Source organism: Alternaria atra (genome assembly GCF_907166805.1).
Source record: "Alternaria atra isolate CS162 genome assembly, contig: 28, whole genome shotgun sequence".
Classification (NCBI taxonomy): Eukaryota; Fungi; Ascomycota; class Dothideomycetes; order Pleosporales; family Pleosporaceae; genus Alternaria; species Alternaria atra.
Genome location: NW_025091326.1, coordinates 657567 through 680048, shown reverse-complemented (window position 1 = coordinate 680048; position 22482 = coordinate 657567). Strand labels below are relative to the sequence as shown.

Below are 22482 nucleotides of genomic sequence, written 5' to 3'. Positions count from 1 at the left end.
TAAACACGTCGAGAACTGGCGAGGCGGACTGTTAGTGAGCGAGTCTAGGCGGGGGGTATGCGACCAACGAGGAGTTTTGGGCCGCAACAAACGGCCAAAAGAGCACGCGTGCTGCAACTGGAGTTGGGAGGATGCAGCAGTTTTGAAGATGAGGTCGATCTCTTTCTATCCAATAGTCACACTTACTAATGCATTTTCTGGAAGTATGGAGGAGCGAACTGAAACAACATGCCATAGCATAGAGCACGTCACAGGCTTCTCTTCAACTTTCAACATCCAATCACTATCATGTTTCATGCAGTTGTTCGAAACATGTGGACATCCAGAGTGCATTCCTTTGACAGGGTGGTATCCAAGTGCGGGGCATACAGTATGACCGGTGAAGCTACACGGCACATCGGTGTAGAGCGGCAGAATGGCACTATGCAAGCCATGCCAGCCATGCTGGCCAAGCAAGTGAGGCAAGTGAGGCATTTACGCGGTCGTGGTGCGTTGCATTCAGTTGGGCTCGCGACGACTTAGTAAAGTTATGTTGTTGTTGATGTGAGGTCTGCCTAATTTTGTGGTAAATCTGACGCGACGCCCATGTGTTCGTGATACTTGCATGGTGTTGACATTGCCCTAGTCACCACGCCACATGGCACGCGCCCTCCGGCTAGCAATCGATAACCTTGATCCAAAACAGACATTTCACCTTCAAAATAGACGCGCATAGCCGGCACCAATGCAACCACGGCATTTGTTGTTGTTGTGACCCTCGAATCGCGACTCACCAGAGCAACGATCGAAGCCCACTATGCGCACTAACAGACGCGTCGTGCCTGAGTTACGGGATGATCAACAGCCCTGCACGCGACGGAGTGCTGACCGCCAGTCGTGTGTGTCCAGCCACAACTTCCAAGACCAAGGTGCAGACACGATGCAAGACTACTGCAAGAGCCGCATACACTATCCCGTGCATGCTAACATCCGGTTGGCCAAAAAGGGTGAAACGTTTCAAGCCGGCTCCAGGCTGCAGCCCCACTTGACCACTTGGTCGAATCGTCGCGTCCAACACCATATATACACGTCCTCGCACCGCGAGATGGTCGTGTTTTTTGATCAATTCTTCGGCTGCTTCGAGTCAAGAGTTTGGAATCCCGTGGCGGGCTCGTTGGCATCTAGGGGAACGATGTTTGACTCACACTTGCAGCTCACGTGTAGTAGCGTTGGGCCCCGCTTTGCGACCATGCACCACGCTGTGGTAAATACGGCTGGCTATGAGGCCGTGGCTGTTCCCGTTGGATTTTTGTTTCCTGAGGTTCCCTTTTCTCTTTCGAATGCTGGATGTTTGAAACGACTTTTACGGTTTACTTGAGATTTACTACGAGATTGATACCTTGAAGAATAAACGCCCTTTTACGAACCCAACATCATTGTATGCGACGAACGCCACCATCACGACATGTACTCACAGCGATCATCGCCACCGCCACTGAAGCGCTCGCATTCGGGTGAGAGCCAGAACAGCTATGCCAGCGCTGCGACAACAGTGTCGCGCGCAAGCTCCAAGCTACTGTTTGGAGAGATCCCATTGACGCCTGCGACGACTGTAGATGGAAGATGTAAGTTGCTCCATCGCAATGCGCGCTGCATTCCTACTGACGCGACGAAGCAATTCGTTCCAATGGTTCCATCTGCAACTTGGTCCTTTCCACAAGCTCAGTCTTCCTGCGCTTTTGGCTAAACGATGCTTGTCGCGACAACGTACTGGACCACATGGAGTCCGAGGAACTCTCTAACTTCCGCCTCGTGTGTCATGACTTTTCGTCAAAAGCTGCGCCTCGACTCTTTGAAAAAATGACCGTAACCTTCAAGACCTCTACTTTCTCGAAACCTGCGCGTCTCGAAGCGCTATCAAGGATAGGCCGTCACGTCAAGACTTTCACCTTTCACATGCCACATGGTCCAGACACCTGCTTACCACCCATCATTGACCCTTGCACTGGCACAGAGAAGCAGTTCATCTACGAGCCGCAAGTTCAAATACCGCAACATGGTCCAGCCAAGGATAAAGCGCCCAAGTATGGGAGCTGGGAGATGCAAGACCTACTCATCAAGCAATATCCGCCGCTGTTTCATGCCGCGACGAATGTCCCTGCCTTTTGCGCTGCCTTCTCCGAACTGATCAACCTCACACACCTCAAGGTCTCGTGTCCCGGATCTACTGGCTCACTTCGACACCGACGAGGTGTAGTCGACTACGCGCTCATCTCTATCCGTATTGCCATTGAGCGTGCCCCATTATATAGTCTCTCTGCCCTGTCCCTTCATCCCATCCACCCTGGCGGCCTCTTGTACCTTCATCCCATGCACGGCTTCGGCAGCACACCTTCCTCAGCCAAGCGCTGGGGCCAAATCCGTCGCCTCTCAATCTGCATGGAAAGCATACCCTTCACCTCAAGCTCCTCACGTACACGCGCCCAATCCGTAGAACACCTACGCATCTTACACGCCTACCTCTCAACCCTCTCCCGCGGCCTAACTCGCCTCTTCTTCCGCTGGAAAGGCGAGCGCGGACCCTCTCCCTTGTCCTTGGATCGCGAACCCTGCATGCTTCCCAGCCAAGAGGAATCCACACACCCTTCCCTCCGCGGCCAGACTCACGGTCCACGTCCCCTCAAGTTCCCCCGCCTCCGCGTCATGGAACTAGAGAATGGGCTCATGGACTCTGCGCAAATCAGCGACTTCATCACAAAGCACAAGCGCAGCCTGCGCGAATTCAATTTCGAAGACGTCAAACTGCGCGAAGGAGATTGGGATCTCGCTCTCGAACCTCTGACCACCATCACCGGTAGCGATAGATGGAAGCAGTACCAAGAAGAGGTTATGGACGTTCCTATCATGCTTTCACCTGTTGATGCTGAGCCGAGAGTCATGGGCCCGTTGCTTGAGGAGGTTGAACAGGCGATTGAGGAGGTGAGTGGGAAGGAGAGGAGGGAACATGCACTGAGCAGGTGGTTGGGTAGACCGAGGCAGTCGAAGAAGGATAGCTTTTGGGGTGGGGGAAAAAGGTTTCTGCATCTTTCGGGGTGGAAGGGAAGTTCGCCTGTCATGGTGAGGTGAGCTGCACATTCTTGTTCAAACGTTACGGGTGTATGATACTTGTGGTCTGGGTACTGGGGAGTTTGCTGTGGCACATCGCGGTTGATACCCCTCGGGCACGGTTTCTGGCGTTCGCTTCCCTTTTCCTTTTCCTTTCTTTGTTCTCGTTTTGGTTTGGGTAATGGCCTGTCCCCTCTTTTCGTACTTTCCTTATTACGTCTTCCTTGCGCTCATTACGACTTCTACGTTCTTACGCCCCTTACGACTATACCTTTAAAATCATGTTTGTGTATATAATCACGACGATACGAGCAGCATAGTATACCTTGACGATCTTTGAATGACAATCTCCTTCTGTCCTTTCAGCCGGTGTTTTTCTTGCTGGACTACGTACGTCTTCTGGTGTGCAGTGTGATAATGATGTATACTCCGAAAGGATGATACCCTTGCCCCAAACCTTGGGTTGGATTACCGCGTCAGTGTGCCCAGTAGGTAATTCGCAAGCTTCAGCGTATTCGCAGACAAAGCTGTACCATTGTTGTATACAGAATGCATAGATTGAGGTACACAGAAGAATAAACTGTAGCAACGAGCTATGGAAGGACGCTAATAGCTAAGGCGTTGACCTTCATGATAGAGAAGACCTCGCGGGAAACATCTAAGCATTCTGGGAAGCCATAGTAGGAGCATTAGAAGGAAGAGAGGGATACTCAGTCGAGAGTAGATCAAGATATTAGGGTGGCTAAGCTCAATAATAGATATGTGGTCGTAGTAATGTCGCACACATGCATTGAAGATTGTGTTCTGTGTCTTTGGGTATATTCTCATGACCTGCGTTCATTCCACATCTACAACTTAGCCTGTGTCTGTACCTTCTTGAAGACGGGCTCTAGGCGGGTTGCAGCCATGACGTTCCCTTTAACCTTCAATTTCCCACTCATAAACATCTGCTGTGCATTTCCCTTGCCCTGCACCAGCTTCCCAAACTCCTCATCACTCAGCACTAGCGTGGCGGTAGCCTTCTTGCCTTCTGGCGCAGCGCCCTTTCCGACGGTACCGGTCTCCTTGAGATCAATGTACCATGTTTCTTGTGTTCCGGCTTTGTTCTTGAGTGTGAAGGCGAAGATTGCCTTGGCTTGCTTGATGGCGTCTTTGCGGTCGGCGTCGGAAGCGGAAAGCGAGCGCGAGATTTCGTCGAACGCGGCCGAGGAGGGGAAGTCGTCTAGTCATGTGTCAGTTGAAGTGCTCTGTCGCTTCGAGGACTAGAAATGCGCGTACCGTTCTTGAGAGACATCGTGGCTGTATGTTGCTAAGGCGATAATGCGGTCGAAGGTGCTCGTTCACGAAGGTAAGGACTGATGGTGATAGTACCTTGATAAAGGATGTTTGTGAAATTTAGACCGCGGATGGCGAGGATTCTGGGGTATATAACTGCGTTCGGAAGCTCGTGACAGCAATGATGATGTATGCAGCTTCGCTGTGAATCCGGGGAAGCATGTGAATGAGCGGGCCAAGACCCTGAAACGATCATGCCGAGGCATAACCGCTTTGCGACTGAGCACGTGGATGGATCGTAACGCTAACTCTTTTGGCAGGACTCGCATCTCTTGCCTCAATTTACTATTAGGTTTAATCATCCGTAGCAGGGGAAGACAATGGCAGGATCTCACGAGGTAACCAGAAGGTACTCGCAGTGCCTTACTTCCTTGTGCGTCGTTGCACCTATATGTTTCTTCACTAAGGGCTGAACTTGCGACTACAATGTTCGCATGTGAGGAAAGCAGGCGACTGACCATGCATCGCGGTATGTGTATGTAATTGACTTGAACGCTTCCGCATCATTGAATGTAGAACCGACATGTCCCCGGCGTCAACGACCAGGAATTATAATACATTCTCTTAAAAATAATGACACTTTATACCATCTTTACGGGCAGGTGTCTCGTCTAGAATTCTTAGAATTCGCAACCGTGCTAAGCTCCCCACGTGAGGACGCGCTACGACGCGTTTCACCTTGGCGCGTTTCCCTTTTCGTCTCATCGCATCATTCCACATGCTCAAGTTCAGCCACAATACTCTACCACACTTACCAACACTATGAAGAATGACCTTAACGAAACGTTCGGCGAAATCTTTGATGGCGATATCGCCGCTTTCCGCAAGCAGTTGCTAGAGATCCAACACATCAAAGCTGATCGGCAAAAGGCCGAAGAATGGGTGTCAAATCTTCGCTTTCTGGATATATCAAAAGTACCAGACTTGCAGGTGGAGAAAAAGAAGCAAGATCGCCGCTTCGCTCTAGCCAAGGCCCGCGACCCGTTGCATGATCGAAAGGTACCGTCGCGCGAAATATCTGTCACGGAGCGCGAAGACGACGACGGCGAAAATCCATATATTGCTGTCTCCTGGAAGTGGACTGAGCTTAAACACGAGGTTCTTTACGATGACCCCAAGCCGCCTGTCTTCGACTACCGGATCAAGAGGCCAGGTGCGAAGTCTCACAAGAGTAGTTTTCCAGACCTCTACATGGATCGGGTGATTCGGTTTGCGCAGAGCACCCAAGTATCGAGGCTATGGATCGATAAGGAGTGCATATACCAAATGCCAGGAGACGAGCATATGTGGCCAGACGACCAGGAACATGGTGTTCAAATCATGGATGTAGTCTATGGTGACAGCAACTTGTCGGTTGGGTTACTCACTGTGGAGCTTGCACACCAACACGAAGTCGACCTTCTATCAAAGCTGCTTCATGGCCACCTCTTTGTCGATCCTAAGAATAAAGATACTCCCAAACTAAGATCCGAAGTCGACGTAACGGCAGTACATATGCTTATTCTCCGCATCCTCAGTGATCCTCGCTGGTCACGTGGCTGGATTTTTCAGGAAGACCACTTGGCTTCAGACAGGATGACATTGCTCATACCATGTCCTGAAGAAATTCGCATAGATTGCGACTATGACTTTGGTGATATCGTTGGGGAACTGCAGATCAACCTTAAGGATCTCCGACAGAACGTGACCATGTTCTGCATGGCTTGCCCTGAGGAACAACAACAATGGCCCAATACCGAGATACTAGGAAAGCTCAAACAGTATAATATCTGCAACAAGATCTACATACCGCCCGAGAACGAGTATCCAGTGCAGTCTCGGAGCGAGGGCATCGATGATGATACCGGGGGCGGCGAGCTTGAAGGGCAAACGAGTGACTCGAGGGTTCTAGCTTTTCTGAATACTACCAACAGCGTACTGGAAGACATTTGCAACCGGCTGTTAAAGTATGAGGAGGACAGGATTGCCATCCTCGCAAACGCTTTGAGGTTCACTAAGCGAATAAACATTGCTAAAGGATCTCCCATACATGAGCCAGGAAAATACAGCCTCTCGGTAGCTTTACTCGCACTTATACTAATGAATGGGGAGATCTTGATGAGTACGTCACGGAAACAGGTTGACTGCCTGCATCCGCCCAACGAGAGCAATCTGATGCGGTACACTTTGCGCTCGTATCTAATGGCGTGTCGACACCATTTTACGATCCCTAACCTGAGACGCCAGCAGAGCTTTGTCGATCGCTGTCGTCTCAAATCACCAACTATTACCTCCCGTGGTCTTGAGACAAAAGGCTTTCTTTTCGACCTATTTTCCCGTGAGCGATTGGAGGATCGAGCAGATCAGCACAGCACCCTTCGCCTCACTGAATCAGATAGAGGTGCTTTGTCGGACTCGGGTCGAGGTCCTGTATCTCGGGGTTGGAAGCTCGACAAGAATGCACATATAGCGTTGGGTTTGATCATCCAGAAGCTGGAGGGGCTGTGGCCAGGCAGTAAGCTCGCTAGTCATATGCGCAGACACTTAGTGCTCGATCGACGCCCGCCGCGATCGAAGGACGTACCACCGTCCGCACCATATGTATTAGATATGTTGTTCGCAATCTATCAAGCTCTTCGCAACGACCAAGAGCTCCGCTTTGCGCGACTAGTTTCAGCGCCCCCAAATACGGAACCCGCTGCAATCTTCATCAAGCCGGAGCCGGACGGTTGGAGAACTGAGAATTCACTTGACTTGAGAGCTGACGGAGAGCCTATTTCCGCAAGGGTTTTCACGAGCTGGGATAAGGGACGCAACTTGTATAACAAAGAACGATTGGCAAGCTTGGAAGTCGGCGTAACATCCGACTTGGAGCATCAAGGGACATGGCAAGAGCGAGGTAGTTTTCTGTACAGCTACGGGTGGGTGAACGGAGTTTGGTATGCGGGAGGCGAAGCAATGGAAACCTGTGTCTTTCCCCTGGCGGGAATCACTAAACACCAACAGTCGGGGGATTCTTCGATAAGCAATGGGAGAAGGAAGAGGAAGAGAGGGACCGACGTCTAGGACAAGGCGTTCAGCGACTAACGTCCGGTATGGCACTGCGGTACAGCGTCCGATCAGGCTTTATCCGTCATCTCGTTCTTCACAGTAACCCAATCGTTCCCCGGCATACGCTCCCAGATCTCAAACTTCTTTGGTTTGATAAACAACGCCTCCGATTCCTCGAAGTATGGCTTATAGTATGGCTTGTGAAATTGTACCTGAAAAGCCATTGTTAAACTCGAACCCACGTACTCACTCAGTTTCTAGCAACACGTACATTTCGCAGCCATTCCACACTTTGGTTCCAATTCTCGACATACTTGATCTCTCCCGGTATGGCAGGATTCTGATATATCTCGAAGAAGATGCATTCTGGCTCCGCAGTTGCAGCATCATACGCGGGCTTAATCAAGGAGAAGAACTTGGGAACTGATTCGGGCGCAACAGTTACCTTGATGTGAACTGAGGCGCCAGGCCCGGTGTATGGCTGCTGGGACATTGTGGACTCAGTGGGTCAGAGTCGACGATGAAAAAGAGTTGCGGAGAGGACTGGAAGGACTTGGTGGAGTTTCCTGGAAAATATCCTGAGGGCATTATATCTATGGTGGTGGTTCGTCCGTAAAGGTCCGTTAACATGGCATGATTAATGATACTGTCCCAACCGGGGCAATGTGCGAGACGGGGCGATCGGTGCTTGCGACACACCTCATGAACATGGCATTTCTAGTCTGCTGTTAAAAGCAGCGGACTGTTCTATCGCATGATGCGGTATAAAAACAACTAGCGCTCTGCAATATAAAATGGTGTAGACTTTTGAGCCTAGACTGACACAGGCCCCATATCGAGTGGTGCATAGGTTGGTACCTCTGGACATTAGAAACTGGACGTAACTACGCACCGATCATACGAAATATGTCCATCGTTTGTTTTGAGAAGTCCTATCTTTGATAAAGAGCGCAAAATTTTTGCGATGGTCTAATGAGGACGTCTCTTCGACTAAAACTATCAACGAACTGTCAATCAGCAAACTGCCAGCCTAGCTACATCAAGGGCCACCATCCCACATATGACCAAATTCAGAGACTTGTGGTTGCGAAACCATGTAGGCACACTTTTGCCCTGTTGTAATGAGAAACGCGACGCGTATGCGCGTCCTCTGCTCACGGGACGCTAGCAATGGCGTCATGCCCATTCCCGAGGTCTACTCAAATGTGATGGCCAGGGAACGCGCTAAACCTCTCCCCACCTCCTCAATTCTGTCAACTACCACATACTTGTATGCGTAGAGTCGTGACAGCCTCCTGCAAGATGTAAAACTATTGCTAGGGTTCAAATGGGCTGAACTCCTCACGTTTCTTCTATCTCCGCTCTTCCCCGCATCGCAATGCCAGCACCGACAGCAGCTTCTGCAACGAATCGACGCAAAGCGACTACTGACAAGCTGGCACCACGGAAACGCGCACCTATCGCTTGTCAGTTTTGTCGACTTCGTAAGACCAAATGTGACGGTGTTAAGCCTGTTTGTAGCTTTTGTGAACATCACCAAGCACAATGCATCTGGGGCGTGGCAACCGACGAGATTGCGAGCACACCCGCTGAGAAGGAAATACTTCAACGTCTGGATGAGCTAAAAGACCTATTATCAGATGTAAGACAGACCGCTTCGAATATCGCCGAGCCCCACTACAGCACCTCAACGCCACAAACACAACGACCAGCTACGCCCATCACTGCAGCTTCGCAAAACACCACTCTAGATCCGTTAGCAAACTTAGCTTCGCCATTTACACATACGCGATGCGAGAAGGTCCTAGCATGGCCTATCTTCCACAGCGTGGTTGACCCGAACGATGTCGCTATCGAATCATTCGTCTTGGAGTGTGACAACTCAGTGGTGCTTGAGGACGACATGTCTATATCACCGAGTGAGACTTGTTTGGATGCCCAAGTTGCTGGTTTGGGTGTTCGGACTGATCAATTGTTGCCGCTTTGCCGCAAGTTTTTGGACCACGTACATCCTAGGAATCCGATGCTTGATGAGGTGCAGCTTATCCGATACGCTGAGCATGTTGCTGAGTGCGGCTTGGAATGGGATGGACCTTCATGTCTTGTCGTATGTAGATGATCACATGTCAAATTTGGGCTCAGACTGATCGACCGTATAGTTAGTTGCAAGCGCCCTCGCTTGTTATACCGCACCTTGGGAACGCGGCGATCTCGACTACCATTCGTCTGCAGATTCAGTGACCGAGGATGCTGTATCTGCTCAAGCCTATTACTTTGCTGCTAAGCAACGGTTCGGTCTCCTTGGGTGGTCCTTGGTGGACATCCACTGCCTTTTCTTCGCATCGGTATACGAAAAGTATGCACTAAACCCTCTTCAAGCATGGTTCTATATCCAACAGGCCTCTACTCGCTTGCAGGCGTACTTGAGGCGCCAGACAAACACCTTACGCTCCAAGAGTCGTACCGTGCGGTCAAACGAACTCGTGCAGCGCGTATTCTGGTCTGTTTACAAAGCCGAACACGAATTGCTACCTGAACTCCCTTTCAGATCCAGTGGCATAGAGATCTTTACACGAATCGACTCCATGTTTCCCTCGCCTTCAACCTTTGAGGCGAAAAGTGATAGTGCCTCTGCATTCAACGAGCAAGACCCTGGGTCCAAGGAACGAAGCTGGGCATTTTATCTAGCTGAGATTTCCATTCGGCGCACAATAACCGACACTATATTTACCCTCTACCGTAAGGGCGAGAGCTACTGGCTCAATCACATTGGATCGCTAGTACGCCAATGCGAAGATTCGGAAGAACATATCCAGTTGTGGCACTCGCACCTCCCGCCGTCAGTCCGATTCGATCCCGACGGAAACCCGGACAATGAGCTTGCATTCTTTCTGAAGGGTCGCTTCTCCTCGTGGCGGGGCTATATACTCCGGCCCGTGCTATACTATGCCCTTCACCGTCCCTCTCAACAAGCCTTGACGCCTCAAATATTGGCCTGCGCCCGGGAACTCGTTACTGTGTGTGCGGAAAGCATCGTTCACTACGACCAGCATAACCGGCATGGTGGGACTTGGTTCGTCTGCCGACTATCCTTCACCTCGGCACTTCTACTACTAAGTGTAGTGATCAAAGGCGACGTCGACGTTCTTCCACCAGCGAATTGGGATTCGCTCATTGTCATGTCCATCTCAACTTTGCGAAAGTGGGAAGTCCAGTCCGCCGACATTTGGAGACTGCGCATAACTCTGGAGCGGCTTTACACTGTAGTTTGCCCTCGTGCAACTACGCCTACATACCAAGCTTAGAATTATGGCAGCAAAGAGGGCTTCTGATGTACGTTGGTATTACCCCAGCCTTCTGCGATATCGCCTCGACTAAAGCTTGAGGGCTTCCCGCATAACATGATCCTGCATGCGACACTTCCAAGTGACTAATCGACAATATCACGGCTGATCCAATACCAGCTTGCCCAAGCGCAATATAGAGAGAATGAGCTTCTTCGTATTCAATTCTGGCTTTCTAGCAGTAATTGACATATCCGAACTCGTGGCCACAATCGAACATGCCAGTCTCAGCGTAATATGTTTCCCAGTGCGCGACCATCTCCCCGAGCTTTTTCGGTTCCTCCTCCGCCAAGTCATGTATCTCTCCTGGATCCTCTGCAACATTGTATAGTTCCCATTGCTCTCGGCCGCGAGGCGCCGTCATCCACAACTGAAGATGGTCAGTACATCTCTGTGAGCTAATTATTCTGTACTCACAGCTTTCCAAGGCCCCTTTCGAATTGCCCGAAGACCGAACAGCTCCCAACCAGTGATCTCTTCGTTCTCGTCATGGAAACCGGGTTGGCTACCCTCTAAGTGAGGTACCCATGTAGCGCCTCTTACCGGCACCACTTCCCGACCCCTAAAATTGCTACCCGGTGGCTTGACACCAGCCAGATCCAATACCGTTGGCAGAATATCCATGACCGTACAGAAAGATTCTGTGAACGAACCAGTCGGCAAAGACTTGCCACCATCGTGCGACGGAGGGTATCGTATCAGGCATGGACACCGTATACCACCCTCTGTAATCCAAGTTTTGAAGCCTCTCGAAGGTGCCATTGACGCCGACGCCCACTCGGAGCCGTACCATACGAAGCTGTTACTAGCGCCCATATTCTCTAAACTATTATCATAGTACTTGTCGATGATCTTGTTGACTGTGCCCACGGTACCCATTAGTGGAAGAGCCTCGAGCATTGCGCCCTCGGCACCATTGTCGGACATGAATAGTATGAAAGTATTGTCTAGCTCGCCGCTCTCCTCAAGGTGTTCTACTACCCGACCAATGTTCTCGTCGATAGATTCAACCATAGCAGCGTACACCTCCATTTTCCGCGCGGACTTAGCGCGTTCTTGTGCGCTCATCATATTCCAGTCATCCCTAGGCATAGGTGCGGCATCTACGTCGGACTTAACGATACCCAAGTCGATCAACTTCTGAAGTCGCTCACTGCGGAGCGCATCCGGGCCGTCATTGTACCTTCCCTTGTACTTCTCGATCAGACTGCGGGGCGCTTGTAAAGGCCAGTGAGGCGCTGTAAAAGGCAGGTAAGCAAAGAACGGCTTCTCTTCGTCTTTTCGGTCGTTGAGGTAGTTTATTAATTCGTCGGTGAATGAAGTCGTTGAATAGAAGTCTGCAGGAACGTCGCTCGGGTCTGTTCGGTTGAGATACTTGTCGTTGCGCATCCAAAATTTGTCTGCGTACATTGGGGTGAAGACAGCATCCTTGGGATTGTCCAGTTGCGGTTCCCAGTTGTAGTGGTTACCACAACCGGAAAGGAACACGAACGAATCGTCAAAACCGCGCGCATGAGGAGATGTCTCTTTGGTAAGACCGAGATGCCTGTGTAGTGAGCCATTGTCGTCGCCTGGCGCATTTATCAGACTTACCACTTCCCACTCATGATCGTACGGTATCCGGCATCTTGTAAGATCTCACTCAACGCAGCAACACGGAAGTTGAGGTAGCCTTCATAGCCAGGTTTTCCTTCGTAGTTCTGCTTGACCGCCATATGTTCCATCAGCTGTCCAAGGCCTGCGATATGGTTGTCGGTGCCTGACAGCAACATTGACCTTGTTGGTGAGCATGCTGATGCCGTATGAAAGTTTGTCAAGCGGACTCCTGTTTCCGCGACCTTCTGAAGGTTGGGCGTATTGATCTCGCCGCCAAAGGGCGAGATATCGCTGTATCCTAGGATATGTCAATGCTGTGTACATGAGATCCCTAGATTTACACAAACCTAGATCATCTGCAACGACAATGAGGAAGTTTGGGCGCTTCTGTGCTGGCATGGAACCCATGGTCGATGCGGTGCGGAGCATTCGTGGACGCGCTCTGGATGGGCGACCACACGATTAAAAGATATCAAGAACATCGTTGGTCATTGTTCGAAGATTGAGCCCAGACTTCACGCTGGAGTTGACGCGCGACCATGCAGCCCAGATGTTGTAGGCCCTAGCCTGTTGGGGCGCCGAGCTGCACATCTCCGTTCTTCCCCGTCAATGACCCTCGAATCCGCTAGCGTGGTTTTCATCCCCGTCCATCCCCGTCATCCTCTGATAGCTGTTGACTCGTGTCGATCGGAACACAAACTTTGACTTTCCTTTTGTGTCAATTTCTTTCCCCAGATGATACTGCGAGACCTGGGGCAATGGTGAGTGTCCCGATAATGCCATCCTAGTCCACTCTGTCGCCAACGCCTGCCACCGAGTAACGACACCTGCGATATCCCTTAGACGTGCGCACTCACTGTACAAGTATTTCTCTGCGGTGCTGCGACACTGATTCTGCAGTTCTGATCATTCTTTAATTGTTGTCGACTACACTCGAGTTCGACGTTTGGTATCTCGTTAGCATGCAGGCCACCGAGGGCAAAGATGGCGTCTTCATGAAGATGTTACGATGTTTCAATGGTCGACTCACATAATCTGTTGGAATTATTGCTCTCAGTCAGATCAATTTTGGCCTCGACCAAGGCGTGTTCAACAACACCCAGGCAATGTCACCATTCGCTCGTAAGTTTGGTGTATTCAATGCGAAAACTCAAACGTATGTGCTTCAAACAACTCCCTATATGGCATACTAATAAAGAGAAGCTACGAGCTCGAGACATACTATCTCTCCCTATTGAGCAGTCTTACCTACGTCGGCTTCGCCTTCGGTCTTGTCACGGGCAACATCCTCAGCGCTAAGATCGGACGAAAGAGGTGCTTCATGGTGATGTGCTTCTGGGCCATCCTGGGCGCGACCATCTGCATAACCACGATGACGAACAAATGGCAGATGGTAGTCGGGCGTATCATATCGTACGTATATATCGGTATGGAACTGGCGCTTGTACCCGTAACACAGTCCGAGCTTGTCCCAGCACCGGTACGAGGTGCCACCGTCGGTACATATCAGTCTGCGCTGCTTATCGGTCAGCTCATTGCGTCACTGATATGCCGAGGCACTGGCGATATCAACGATGACAGGTCCTGGCGCATTCCACTTGGCATACTGTTCATCATCCCGGCCATTATGCTATGCACTGTGTGGTACATACCCGAAAGTCCACGGTGGCTGCTGCAAAAGGATAGACCTGAAGAAGCTATTAAAAACTTGCACTTATTGCGCCAGGGCAAGTTCACCGAAGAAGAGATTCAACAAGAATATCGCGGATTCCAGAGCACATTGAATGTGACCGTTGAGAAGGGAAGGTTTATTGAGCTATTCCAAGGAAGTAAGTGTTACCAAAAAGCAGTACGACGCCTATGTGGTGTCATTTTTGCAGGGAACTCGTGGTTCAACAAAGACTGACGAGAATTATAGCCAATCTAAAACGCACACTCATCGTCTTGGGTGTAAACATCTTCCTGCAGCTGACAGGGCAGAACTTCGTTTCCGTCTACGGCGCCATCTTCATCAAGAGCATAGGTGTCATCAATCCGTTCACCATGACCTCCATCAATACTGCCGTGAGCATCGTATTTGTTTTCATATCCCAGCTCGCAACGGACAAGACTGGCCGGGTGTAAGTTGTAGGCCACCTCCTCCGCTATTACCATCTACTAATACAATATCATTAGACCCCTGATGTTCGTTGGCGCAATCATTCAATGCAGTGGACTCATGACCATGGGAGGTCTCGGAACAGTCGCCAGTCCTTCCTACTCAATCAAAGCTGCTATCGTAAGCATGGTAACCGTCTTCGGCGTCGGCTTCCAACTCGGCTGGGCACCTCTTTCGCACGTCGTGGCCGCGGAAATCCCAACTCAGCGCCTCCGTGATACAACTTATGCACTCGGCTCCGTCTTCAACATTGCCATCCAATTCGCTGTTTCTTTTTCCATCCCCTACCTACTCAACGAGCCGTATGCCGGGCTGGGAAGCAAGGTTGGGTTCATTTTCGGGGCTACGGCAGCGGGCGCGGTGCTTTTCACGTGGTTTTCTATTCCTGAATGCAGTGGTAAGACGCTGGAGGAGATCGACGAACTGTTTCTCGAAGGTGTGCCTATCAGGAAGTTTGGAAATGCTAGAGTGAGTTCGCCGAATGCGGAATTTGAGGGCAACGGGAAGAAAGGTGATATGAAGATTGAATCAGTTAAGGTCTAGAGATTCATGTCGCAAATCTCAATGTAATAGCTTCCCAACCCGTGAACGCAAACTTCGGATGCTCTGTTATTAAACGATTGTGCAGGCATCTGATTCGCCGGTGCAATACTACTCTTCAATGTCATTCAAGGCCCAGCAACAACCATCTAGTCACTATATGTCGTCGCCAAACGAAAATTTCATCCTGACCCCCTCTCTCAACCCACTAAAGTTTCTGCTTACTTCAGCGTCCTCACTCTTTCAGTCGTAGCGTAGGGCATGGGGATGCTTCAGCGAACATACCACTGGTCCCGCCTTGCATTCTTGATCCGTGGCCCGATGGAAGATGCTGAACAGCTGCTGATTATGAAACAAGACCTATTGCGAAAACTCATCGACGTAGTAGGAATCCAGGTGACACAGCTGGAAATGGAAGCACGGACAGCCGGTAGGAAAAAGATAGGAATCCAGACAGATACCGAGAAAACTAGCAAATTCATGACTGCGACAAGTTTCCATCTTGGCTACTGGAAGCTGATCATCAAAGCTTTGGGGGATTGCTTGAACTTGCTTCCTGAGTCGTAGGCGAGATTTGACGTAGATTACGCTCAAAACGCCTGATGCTTCCAAAGCGATTGAGGAGCTGGCACCATCACTAAAGCCATTCACTGAGCCGCCATGGGAGGCAATGACAGGGTGTGGACGTCTGAATCGACGTTGGTAGGTATCTTACGGACGGTTGATGAGAGGCGGACAAACTTGTGCAAGAGAGATATGGAGCCAGGTGAGTGTTTGATCATGGGCCAAAACTTGGTGCATAAACAAGAACAGGGTTGCTTATTATGAGGGTCTTCTAATCTACAAAGTCTTTAAATCATAAAATCTTGTATCTATGAGCGCTAATCAACGCCTGCCCAGCCACTTGCGCTGTCTAGTCTATAATTTGTCTTGATCTATGCCCATCCAATTCTATAAAGATTATATCCACTCTCATCACCTCGTCCAATACTCTTCCTCTTCTCCACGAACTCTGTCTCCAGTATCTGGAATGTCAAGCCATCATCTCTCTTTGGACACAACTCAGGGACGAAAGCCGCTTCAACAGTATCGGGAATACCTTCAAACTTTCCAGTTTTGCGCACCGTGACCATTAGCCAGAAAGCTCCGTTTGGAGCAAGGAGGTGGGCTGCACAGTCACGGAGCCAGGCGGCGTGCTCAGGAGCGTAGACAACATCTGAGGCGATGAGGAGATCGGATGTCGATTCCATGGGTGCAGGAGGTTGGGCCCAGTCCAGTATCGCGGTCTCAACAGGCGGCGTGTCATAGGAACTGGAAGGAAAGTTGGTCTCGATGTTCACGGTACAATTCTCCAGAACAGCCGGATGATAATCAGTCGCTGTGATTCTGCCAGGTGCGACACCAATCGCAGGAAGTAGTTTTGCGACTGCCAAACTCACAAGCCCTGTGCCAGCACCGAGCTCGATGATCTCCCGCCTGTCCGCAGCACTATCTTGGCCCATTCCAAATCGCTCTGGATCTGCGCACATCATGCCACTAAGTATGATGCTTGCACCCCAAGACTGAAGTCCGACGGCCGTGTGGTCTGTACTCGATAGTGGCGCGTCATTTAGGGTAACCTGAATGGGCACTCCAGTGGATGTGAGGAAAGAGAAATCTCGCGTCAGGGCCTCTTCCTTGTCGTCAGTAGACTCAAACAGGCTCGAAAGAATGAAGCCCGCATCATCTACAAGTCTTTCTCGCACTTCATCATCGATTTCCATCTCTTCTGAGCGCGCAAGAAGCGAGTTCAGCCATTGAGTGGTAAAAGTGCGCTCGAACGGGTCGGCGCGGAGAGCTGCTGTCACCTCTTCGGGCGTGGCTTCGCTATCATCATCTTCGCCTTCGTCTTGAGACGCGTAACCAGAATCCGCGGGTTCTGGTGGTGATGCAATGGAAGTGTGCTCTCGTTTTGATGTCGTGTGTGCGATGGCAGTCGGAAGGCGTACAGGACAGTACAGTACCTGCAGATTCTTGAGTGCGGCGAAAACCTGATCTTCAGATGCCGACAGCAGCGAACGAATAGGTGGTAGACTGCTTGATGGTGGCAGACAACTGCCTATGAAGCTGACACTCATCTGACGCCTCGCTAACGAACGAACGAACGAACAGACCAGGGAACGCACACAGGGGAAAGGAATGTGGAGAGAAGGAATGAATGAACTGGAGAAGGCGTGGAGACAGGGTTCGACTATAATTTAAGAAGCGAAGACAAGGGACAATTTGGCGATACTTAGTTTAGCCTCACGCTCGGGCAAAATCGTGACATCTAGAACTTTTCACCGCCTATCGTTTGGCATCGTGTGGGCGTTTATAAGGGTGAATACAAATGCACATGCTGGGCTTGCTTTGACATCCTTGAATGGATTTGGTCACAACATCAGCCAAATACAAGATATGCGGATCGTAGGCCATAGTACAAAGAATCGTGCCTTCATATGTACTCCAAGTTGTTTCGCGAATTTTGCGTGGGATGGCAAGCGCCACGTGGATCGCTAAGCCGAGCCTCATCGACGCTATTCGTGAAGAGGTCTAGTGTCCATCTCTGTAGACTCAATCGTCCAAGATCCAATCTTCGGTCAACCCCGGCAAATTCGAGTCGCGCCGACGAAAATAACCTTGAAACATCTTGGTATACCCTATCCGGAATCTCTCCAACAGCACGTTGATTGTAGCACTAGTGGCTTGGGATCGCCTTGCGCGATATGGTGTCCAAGCTGCTCAGTCTCCGACAGCACGGTTCCTCGGGATCACGTTGTTTGCTTATTTCGGTAGAGCATGATAGGCATGGGAGCCCACTAACTTCATCCACGACGCTTCAGCCGTCGCGCTAGCTACGCCTTCGTAGGAGTTTTCTCTTGTACTTAGGGAAGTTTCTGATCTTAACAAATAGCGTGCACCATATCGCTGGTTGAGCAACTGTGAAGACGCTCCAGAATATGTTTTATCAGAAGGATGTCTGCGCACGTGAGATCATCGTCTCCGATTGGTCTCGCTACGACTATTTCACGCCAAGATACAACGACACGATTCTCAATTTACTCCGATCGAGTGGAAAAGAAGGAGTGCTGATTCACATACTCTAAGTAGTGACCCTACTGCATCGTTCTATTGGAAACATCACTCTTCCAACTTCTCACTTGCGCAAAGATCCAGCACGCATCCCGTTTTTCACTAAGTCAAGACAAGACGTAAGGAAATGACACTTTTGGTGAGAAGAGGTACAATTTTTTCGTTCTTATATCGCAAAGCAAAATCTGTGATATGAATACGGAACCTAGCCTACAGATTGTCGTTGTTATCATCTGCCTATGTTTCCATATACTGCCCAACTCGGGTTCATCACTCCATCTAAATCTTCGTGCCTTCTCTGTTGATCTCTTTTGAACTATGTTACCTTGGACAACTCGACTAGAATGTCTTGGAATCGGATTGTAATTACTCTGTGCTTCTGCTTACTCATGGTTCATGTCATCGCCGCTTACATATACTATCTAGTTAATTGCTGGCGATAGCCCTACAGGCCATGCTAGAAGCAGGAAAGCAAATGATTCAAGTCTTAAGGAGGTTATGAGGAAAGCTTGTAGTGAGGATAGCAATGAGTTCCACCCGACATCCTAGTGCTGCTACCTGTCGAGTCTGGTAATCACGCGAGTTCGAACTCATCCTTATCAGGCCGGCCAAATACTATCCTAAGTTTAGTGAAGGACAACAACACATTGATAGGTATGCGATAAGTTGCGTAATGTGCGACGAGACTATTTAGCTTATAAAAGAGGGGTACCACTCACTTCTAACTCGTCTGATCATTAAAGCATAGTGATCTGCGTTGGCAAAGACATTTTCGGAGACTGATACTTCACTGCTACTAATGGGCAAGCTACAGATGATAAAGTGAAGCATTATAGCAGGAATTAACTCCAGAAGTGGGGTGTGGGCTAGAGATGGGTAAAACAGGAAGGAGTTTCGGGCGCGAACATCCGATGACCGGACCTAACTCGCCCCACCAACGAAATCTTATCAGATCGATTTGACGCTGGATTCATAGTAGCCAGCGGATATCCAATTCGATCCGAATACTGCGTCCTTCTTGTTGAAAGTATCTGCAATTATTATGGCTACAGTAAAGAATCTGCGAATAGGCGTTGACGTCGGCGGGCAAGTACTGTGCAAATGAGCTAGAAGAGCCGTAAGGCTAACATTACCCATAGGACGAACACTGATGGAGTCATCATCGATCCCACGAGATCAAGTGAAGATGGACGGGGAATTATTGCTTGGTACGAGTCCGATGTCCGCATGCTCATCAACACGTTTTCTTGCTTAGGCTCCTTCCTCACGAACTCCAACAAACACAAATCATAATGGCTACTCGAATCCGATACAACGTTTTTGAGAATGAGAGCTCATACCAAGGTTTAGGCACAAGGCTCCCACCACTACCAACCCAAGCCATGGCATCGCCGACGCCATCACTACCATGTTCAAATCCGCCTCTGTAGATCCATCCTCCGTTGCGAGCGTGACAATAGGAACCACTCACTTTGTCAATGCTGTAGTGACCCGTGATAGGATGCGCCTCTCACAAGTCGCGGTAATCCGTCTTTCCGGACCTTTCAGCAAACATGCACCGCCATGTGTCGACTGGCCAGCTTCTCTGCGGAACATCATCCTTGGGCATTACGCTCTCATCAAGGGAGGCCTAGAAGTAGATGGCAGTGTGATATCTGATATTAAAGAGCAGGACATTGTGGAGCAATGCAGCCTTATCAAAGAGAAGGGAATCAGAAGTATAGTAGTGAACGGCGTCTTCAGTCCTATCGATACAGTAGAGAAGCAAGAAGAGCGTGCTGCCGACATCATCAAGCGCGAACTAGGAGAAAAGGTTGATATAGTTCTCAGCAAGACTGTCGCCAACCTCGGATTCCTAGAGCGAGAGAACGCCGCGATATTGAATGCCTCAATCCTATCCTTTGCAAGAAAGACGATAGCATCATTTCAGACACCAATTAAGGAGCTCGGACTTAGCTGCCCTGTCTTCATTACTCAGAATGATGGCACGATACTAAGTGGCGAGGCGGCAAGTCGGCTGCCCATCCGAACTTTCTCATCTGGCCCAACAAACAGTATGCGAGGCGCTGCTTTCCTTGTCGGAAGGCAGGAAGACGGCGAGGCAATGATGGTTGTTGACATTGGTGGAACAACCACTGATGTGGGCTTGTTGCTCGCAAACGGCTTTCCCAGGCAGCAAGCCGCATACTCGGAGCTTTCTGGAGTTAGAATGAATTTTTCATATCCCGATGTAAAGAGTATAGGACTAGGAGGCGGTAGCTTGGTACGAAGAGTTGGAAAGAGAATGCAAGTAGGACCAGAGTCAGTAGGGTACAAGCTGCCAGAAAAGGCGCTTGTCTTTGGCGGCGACGTGCCTACGGCAACTGACTACACTGTCGCGGCCTCCTCTGATGTTGCAATAGGACATCCAGAAAAGGTGCGAGCGAAGCTGCAGGAAGACGACATACAAGCATTTAAAGCCGAGACGAAGAGCATGCTTGAGAATATCATTGACAAGATGAAGACATCACCTGATGATCTCCCCGTTCTGCTCGTCGGCGGTGGTGCGGTGATAGCTCCAGATGAGCTGAAGGGAGCGAGTAGAGTAATCAAACCTCAATGGTCGGGTGTAGCCAACGCTATTGGTGCTGCGATGGCGCGTGTAAGCGCCGTCATCGATACTGTCAAGTCAACTGAGAAGCAGACCCAGAAAGAACTACTAGCTGAGATATGCGAGGAAGCTAAACAGAAGACCATCGAGGCAGGTGCCTCAGCGGAAACGGTTTCCATCGTTGAGGTAGAAGATCTTCCGTTGCAGTATGTCGCTAACAAAACGCGTTTTATGGTCAGAGCTGCGGGAGATTTTGACTTCTCACGGGCAGGAGATTTTGCGGATCTGAATGTCACTAAGGAGGGAGACACTGTAGAGACTGGGTTAGAACACGCAAGCGATGCCATCGCAGCGCCTTCGAGCGAGGATGCAGCTAACGAAGTTGACGCAACACCAGAAGTTGACATTACTGCGTATAAGCCTAGAGTAGTTAACCGGGAGTGGTGGGTATCAGAGACCGATCTAGACTGGATTACCATCGGTTGCTACATCCTAGGCACCGGTGGAGGAGGCTCTCCGTACTCTACTATGCTCCGGGTACGCGGCATTCTACGATCTGGTGGAAGTGTTCGCGTCGTGAGTCCAGACGATCTCAAAGACGACGCGCGAGTAGGAAGTGGCGGTGGTGCTGGCAGCCCAACAGTCGGTATCGAGAAGCTCTCCGCTGATGAGTAAGTTTTGTATTGACATGACACTCTGCTTTTGCTAACGCTTGTGTAGAATGATGGATGCTCAAAATCACCTATATGATCTCATCAAGGGCGGCTACGCGACGCACATCATACCCCTAGAGATCGGCGGCTCGAACGGTTTGCAAGGCCTCGTCTTGGGTGCTTCGACCAACATGAATGTACCATGCGTAGACGGTGACTGGATGGGCCGAGCATATCCAACTAAATGGCAAACAACACCCGTCGTATTTGGCGAGCGAGAAATCGTCTTCGCGCCAGTCGCAGTGGCCGATGGCAACGGTAATACGCTATATATGCCCACTGCAACGAGTGACTTGAAGGTCGAACAAGTCATTAGAGCAGCATTGAGTCAGATGGGAAGCGCTGTCGGAACAGCTGATGCACCGGTTACGGGCTCCGAGACAAGACGATGGGCTGTCGAACACACAATCTCGCTGTCCTGGAGGATAGGAAGAGAGGTAGCACGCGCGCGCAAAGAGAACAGAATCGACAATGTGGCGCAATCAATCATCGACGCGGTCGGAGGCGCTGAAACAGGTCGCGCGCTTTTCAAAGGGAAGATCGTCGGCGTAGAGCGCAAACTGTACATGGGCCACGTGTATGGTGAAGTGATCGTAGAAGGCACCGGAAGCGAGTATCAAGGCAAGATCAAGATACCCTTCAAGAACGAGAACATTGCTGCGATTCGGATACCGGATGGCGGAGAAAGTAAGACTGGTGAGGAGAAGAATGAAGACGTACTCGCCATTGTGCCTGACCTTGTTGCGGTCATCGATGCGCAAAATGGCGAGGCTATTGGAACGCCAGAGTATCGTTACGGACTGCTAGTCTCAGTGATTGGTATCACTGCAAGTGAGCGCTGGACTAGTCCGAAAGGGATTGAGATTGGGGGGCCGAAGGCATTTGGATTGGACCACTTGAAGTACAAACCTCTGGGAAAGTTTGTGAAACCTGTCAGCGTTATTGACGAGTATGACAGAAAGCAATGAGTGCCAAGTGCAG

The 22482-nt window shown here is 50.2% G+C and overlaps 9 protein-coding genes across 9 annotated transcripts; 5 read left to right on the top strand and 4 right to left on the bottom strand.

Moving 5' to 3' along the window:
* Positions 1 to 1444: 1444 nt before the first annotated feature.
* Positions 1445 to 3105, top strand: ALTATR162_LOCUS7275 (uncharacterized protein; the record flags this gene model as incomplete). The annotated part of the gene is made up of 2 exons (XM_043314903.1): positions 1445 to 1604; positions 1655 to 3105. 2 exons carry the CDS (start codon positions 1445 to 1447, stop codon positions 3103 to 3105), a joined length of 1611 nt encoding a protein of 536 aa, XP_043170838.1.
* An 827-nt stretch (positions 3106 to 3932) lies between these two features.
* ALTATR162_LOCUS7274 (uncharacterized protein) lies at positions 3933 to 4378 on the bottom strand (the record flags this gene model as incomplete). Its single annotated transcript, XM_043314902.1, has 2 exons — positions 3933 to 4306; positions 4363 to 4378. 2 exons carry the CDS (start codon positions 4376 to 4378, stop codon positions 3933 to 3935), a joined length of 390 nt encoding a protein of 129 aa, XP_043170837.1.
* An 803-nt stretch (positions 4379 to 5181) lies between these two features.
* On the top strand, positions 5182 to 7464 carry ALTATR162_LOCUS7273 (uncharacterized protein; the record flags this gene model as incomplete). The annotated part of the gene is made up of 1 exon (XM_043314901.1): positions 5182 to 7464. One exon carries the CDS (start codon positions 5182 to 5184, stop codon positions 7462 to 7464), a length of 2283 nt encoding a protein of 760 aa, XP_043170836.1.
* A 53-nt stretch (positions 7465 to 7517) lies between these two features.
* Positions 7518 to 7942, bottom strand: ALTATR162_LOCUS7272 (uncharacterized protein; the record flags this gene model as incomplete). The annotated part of the gene is made up of 2 exons (XM_043314900.1): positions 7518 to 7661; positions 7721 to 7942. The coding sequence occupies 2 exons, from the start codon at positions 7940 to 7942 to the stop codon at positions 7518 to 7520; spliced, it is 366 nt and encodes a 121-aa protein (XP_043170835.1).
* An 885-nt stretch (positions 7943 to 8827) lies between these two features.
* On the top strand, positions 8828 to 10754 carry ALTATR162_LOCUS7271 (uncharacterized protein; the record flags this gene model as incomplete). The annotated part of the gene is made up of 2 exons (XM_043314899.1): positions 8828 to 9556; positions 9609 to 10754. The coding sequence occupies 2 exons, from the start codon at positions 8828 to 8830 to the stop codon at positions 10752 to 10754; spliced, it is 1875 nt and encodes a 624-aa protein (XP_043170834.1).
* A 214-nt stretch (positions 10755 to 10968) lies between these two features.
* On the bottom strand, positions 10969 to 12797 carry ALTATR162_LOCUS7270 (uncharacterized protein; the record flags this gene model as incomplete). Its single annotated transcript, XM_043314898.1, has 4 exons — positions 10969 to 11163; positions 11211 to 12339; positions 12387 to 12687; positions 12737 to 12797. The coding sequence occupies 4 exons, from the start codon at positions 12795 to 12797 to the stop codon at positions 10969 to 10971; spliced, it is 1686 nt and encodes a 561-aa protein (XP_043170833.1).
* Positions 12798 to 13351: 554 nt separating this feature from the next.
* On the top strand, positions 13352 to 15090 carry ALTATR162_LOCUS7269 (uncharacterized protein; the record flags this gene model as incomplete). Its single annotated transcript, XM_043314897.1, has 5 exons — positions 13352 to 13392; positions 13447 to 13545; positions 13593 to 14218; positions 14308 to 14509; positions 14565 to 15090. The coding sequence occupies 5 exons, from the start codon at positions 13352 to 13354 to the stop codon at positions 15088 to 15090; spliced, it is 1494 nt and encodes a 497-aa protein (XP_043170832.1).
* A 932-nt stretch (positions 15091 to 16022) lies between these two features.
* Positions 16023 to 17204, bottom strand: ALTATR162_LOCUS7268 (uncharacterized protein; the record flags this gene model as incomplete). The annotated part of the gene is made up of 1 exon (XM_043314896.1): positions 16023 to 17204. One exon carries the CDS (start codon positions 17202 to 17204, stop codon positions 16023 to 16025), a length of 1182 nt encoding a protein of 393 aa, XP_043170831.1.
* Positions 17205 to 19606: 2402 nt separating this feature from the next.
* On the top strand, positions 19607 to 22469 carry ALTATR162_LOCUS7267 (uncharacterized protein; the record flags this gene model as incomplete). Its single annotated transcript, XM_043314895.1, has 2 exons — positions 19607 to 21459; positions 21509 to 22469. 2 exons carry the CDS (start codon positions 19607 to 19609, stop codon positions 22467 to 22469), a joined length of 2814 nt encoding a protein of 937 aa, XP_043170830.1.
* Positions 22470 to 22482: the final 13 nt, after the last annotated feature.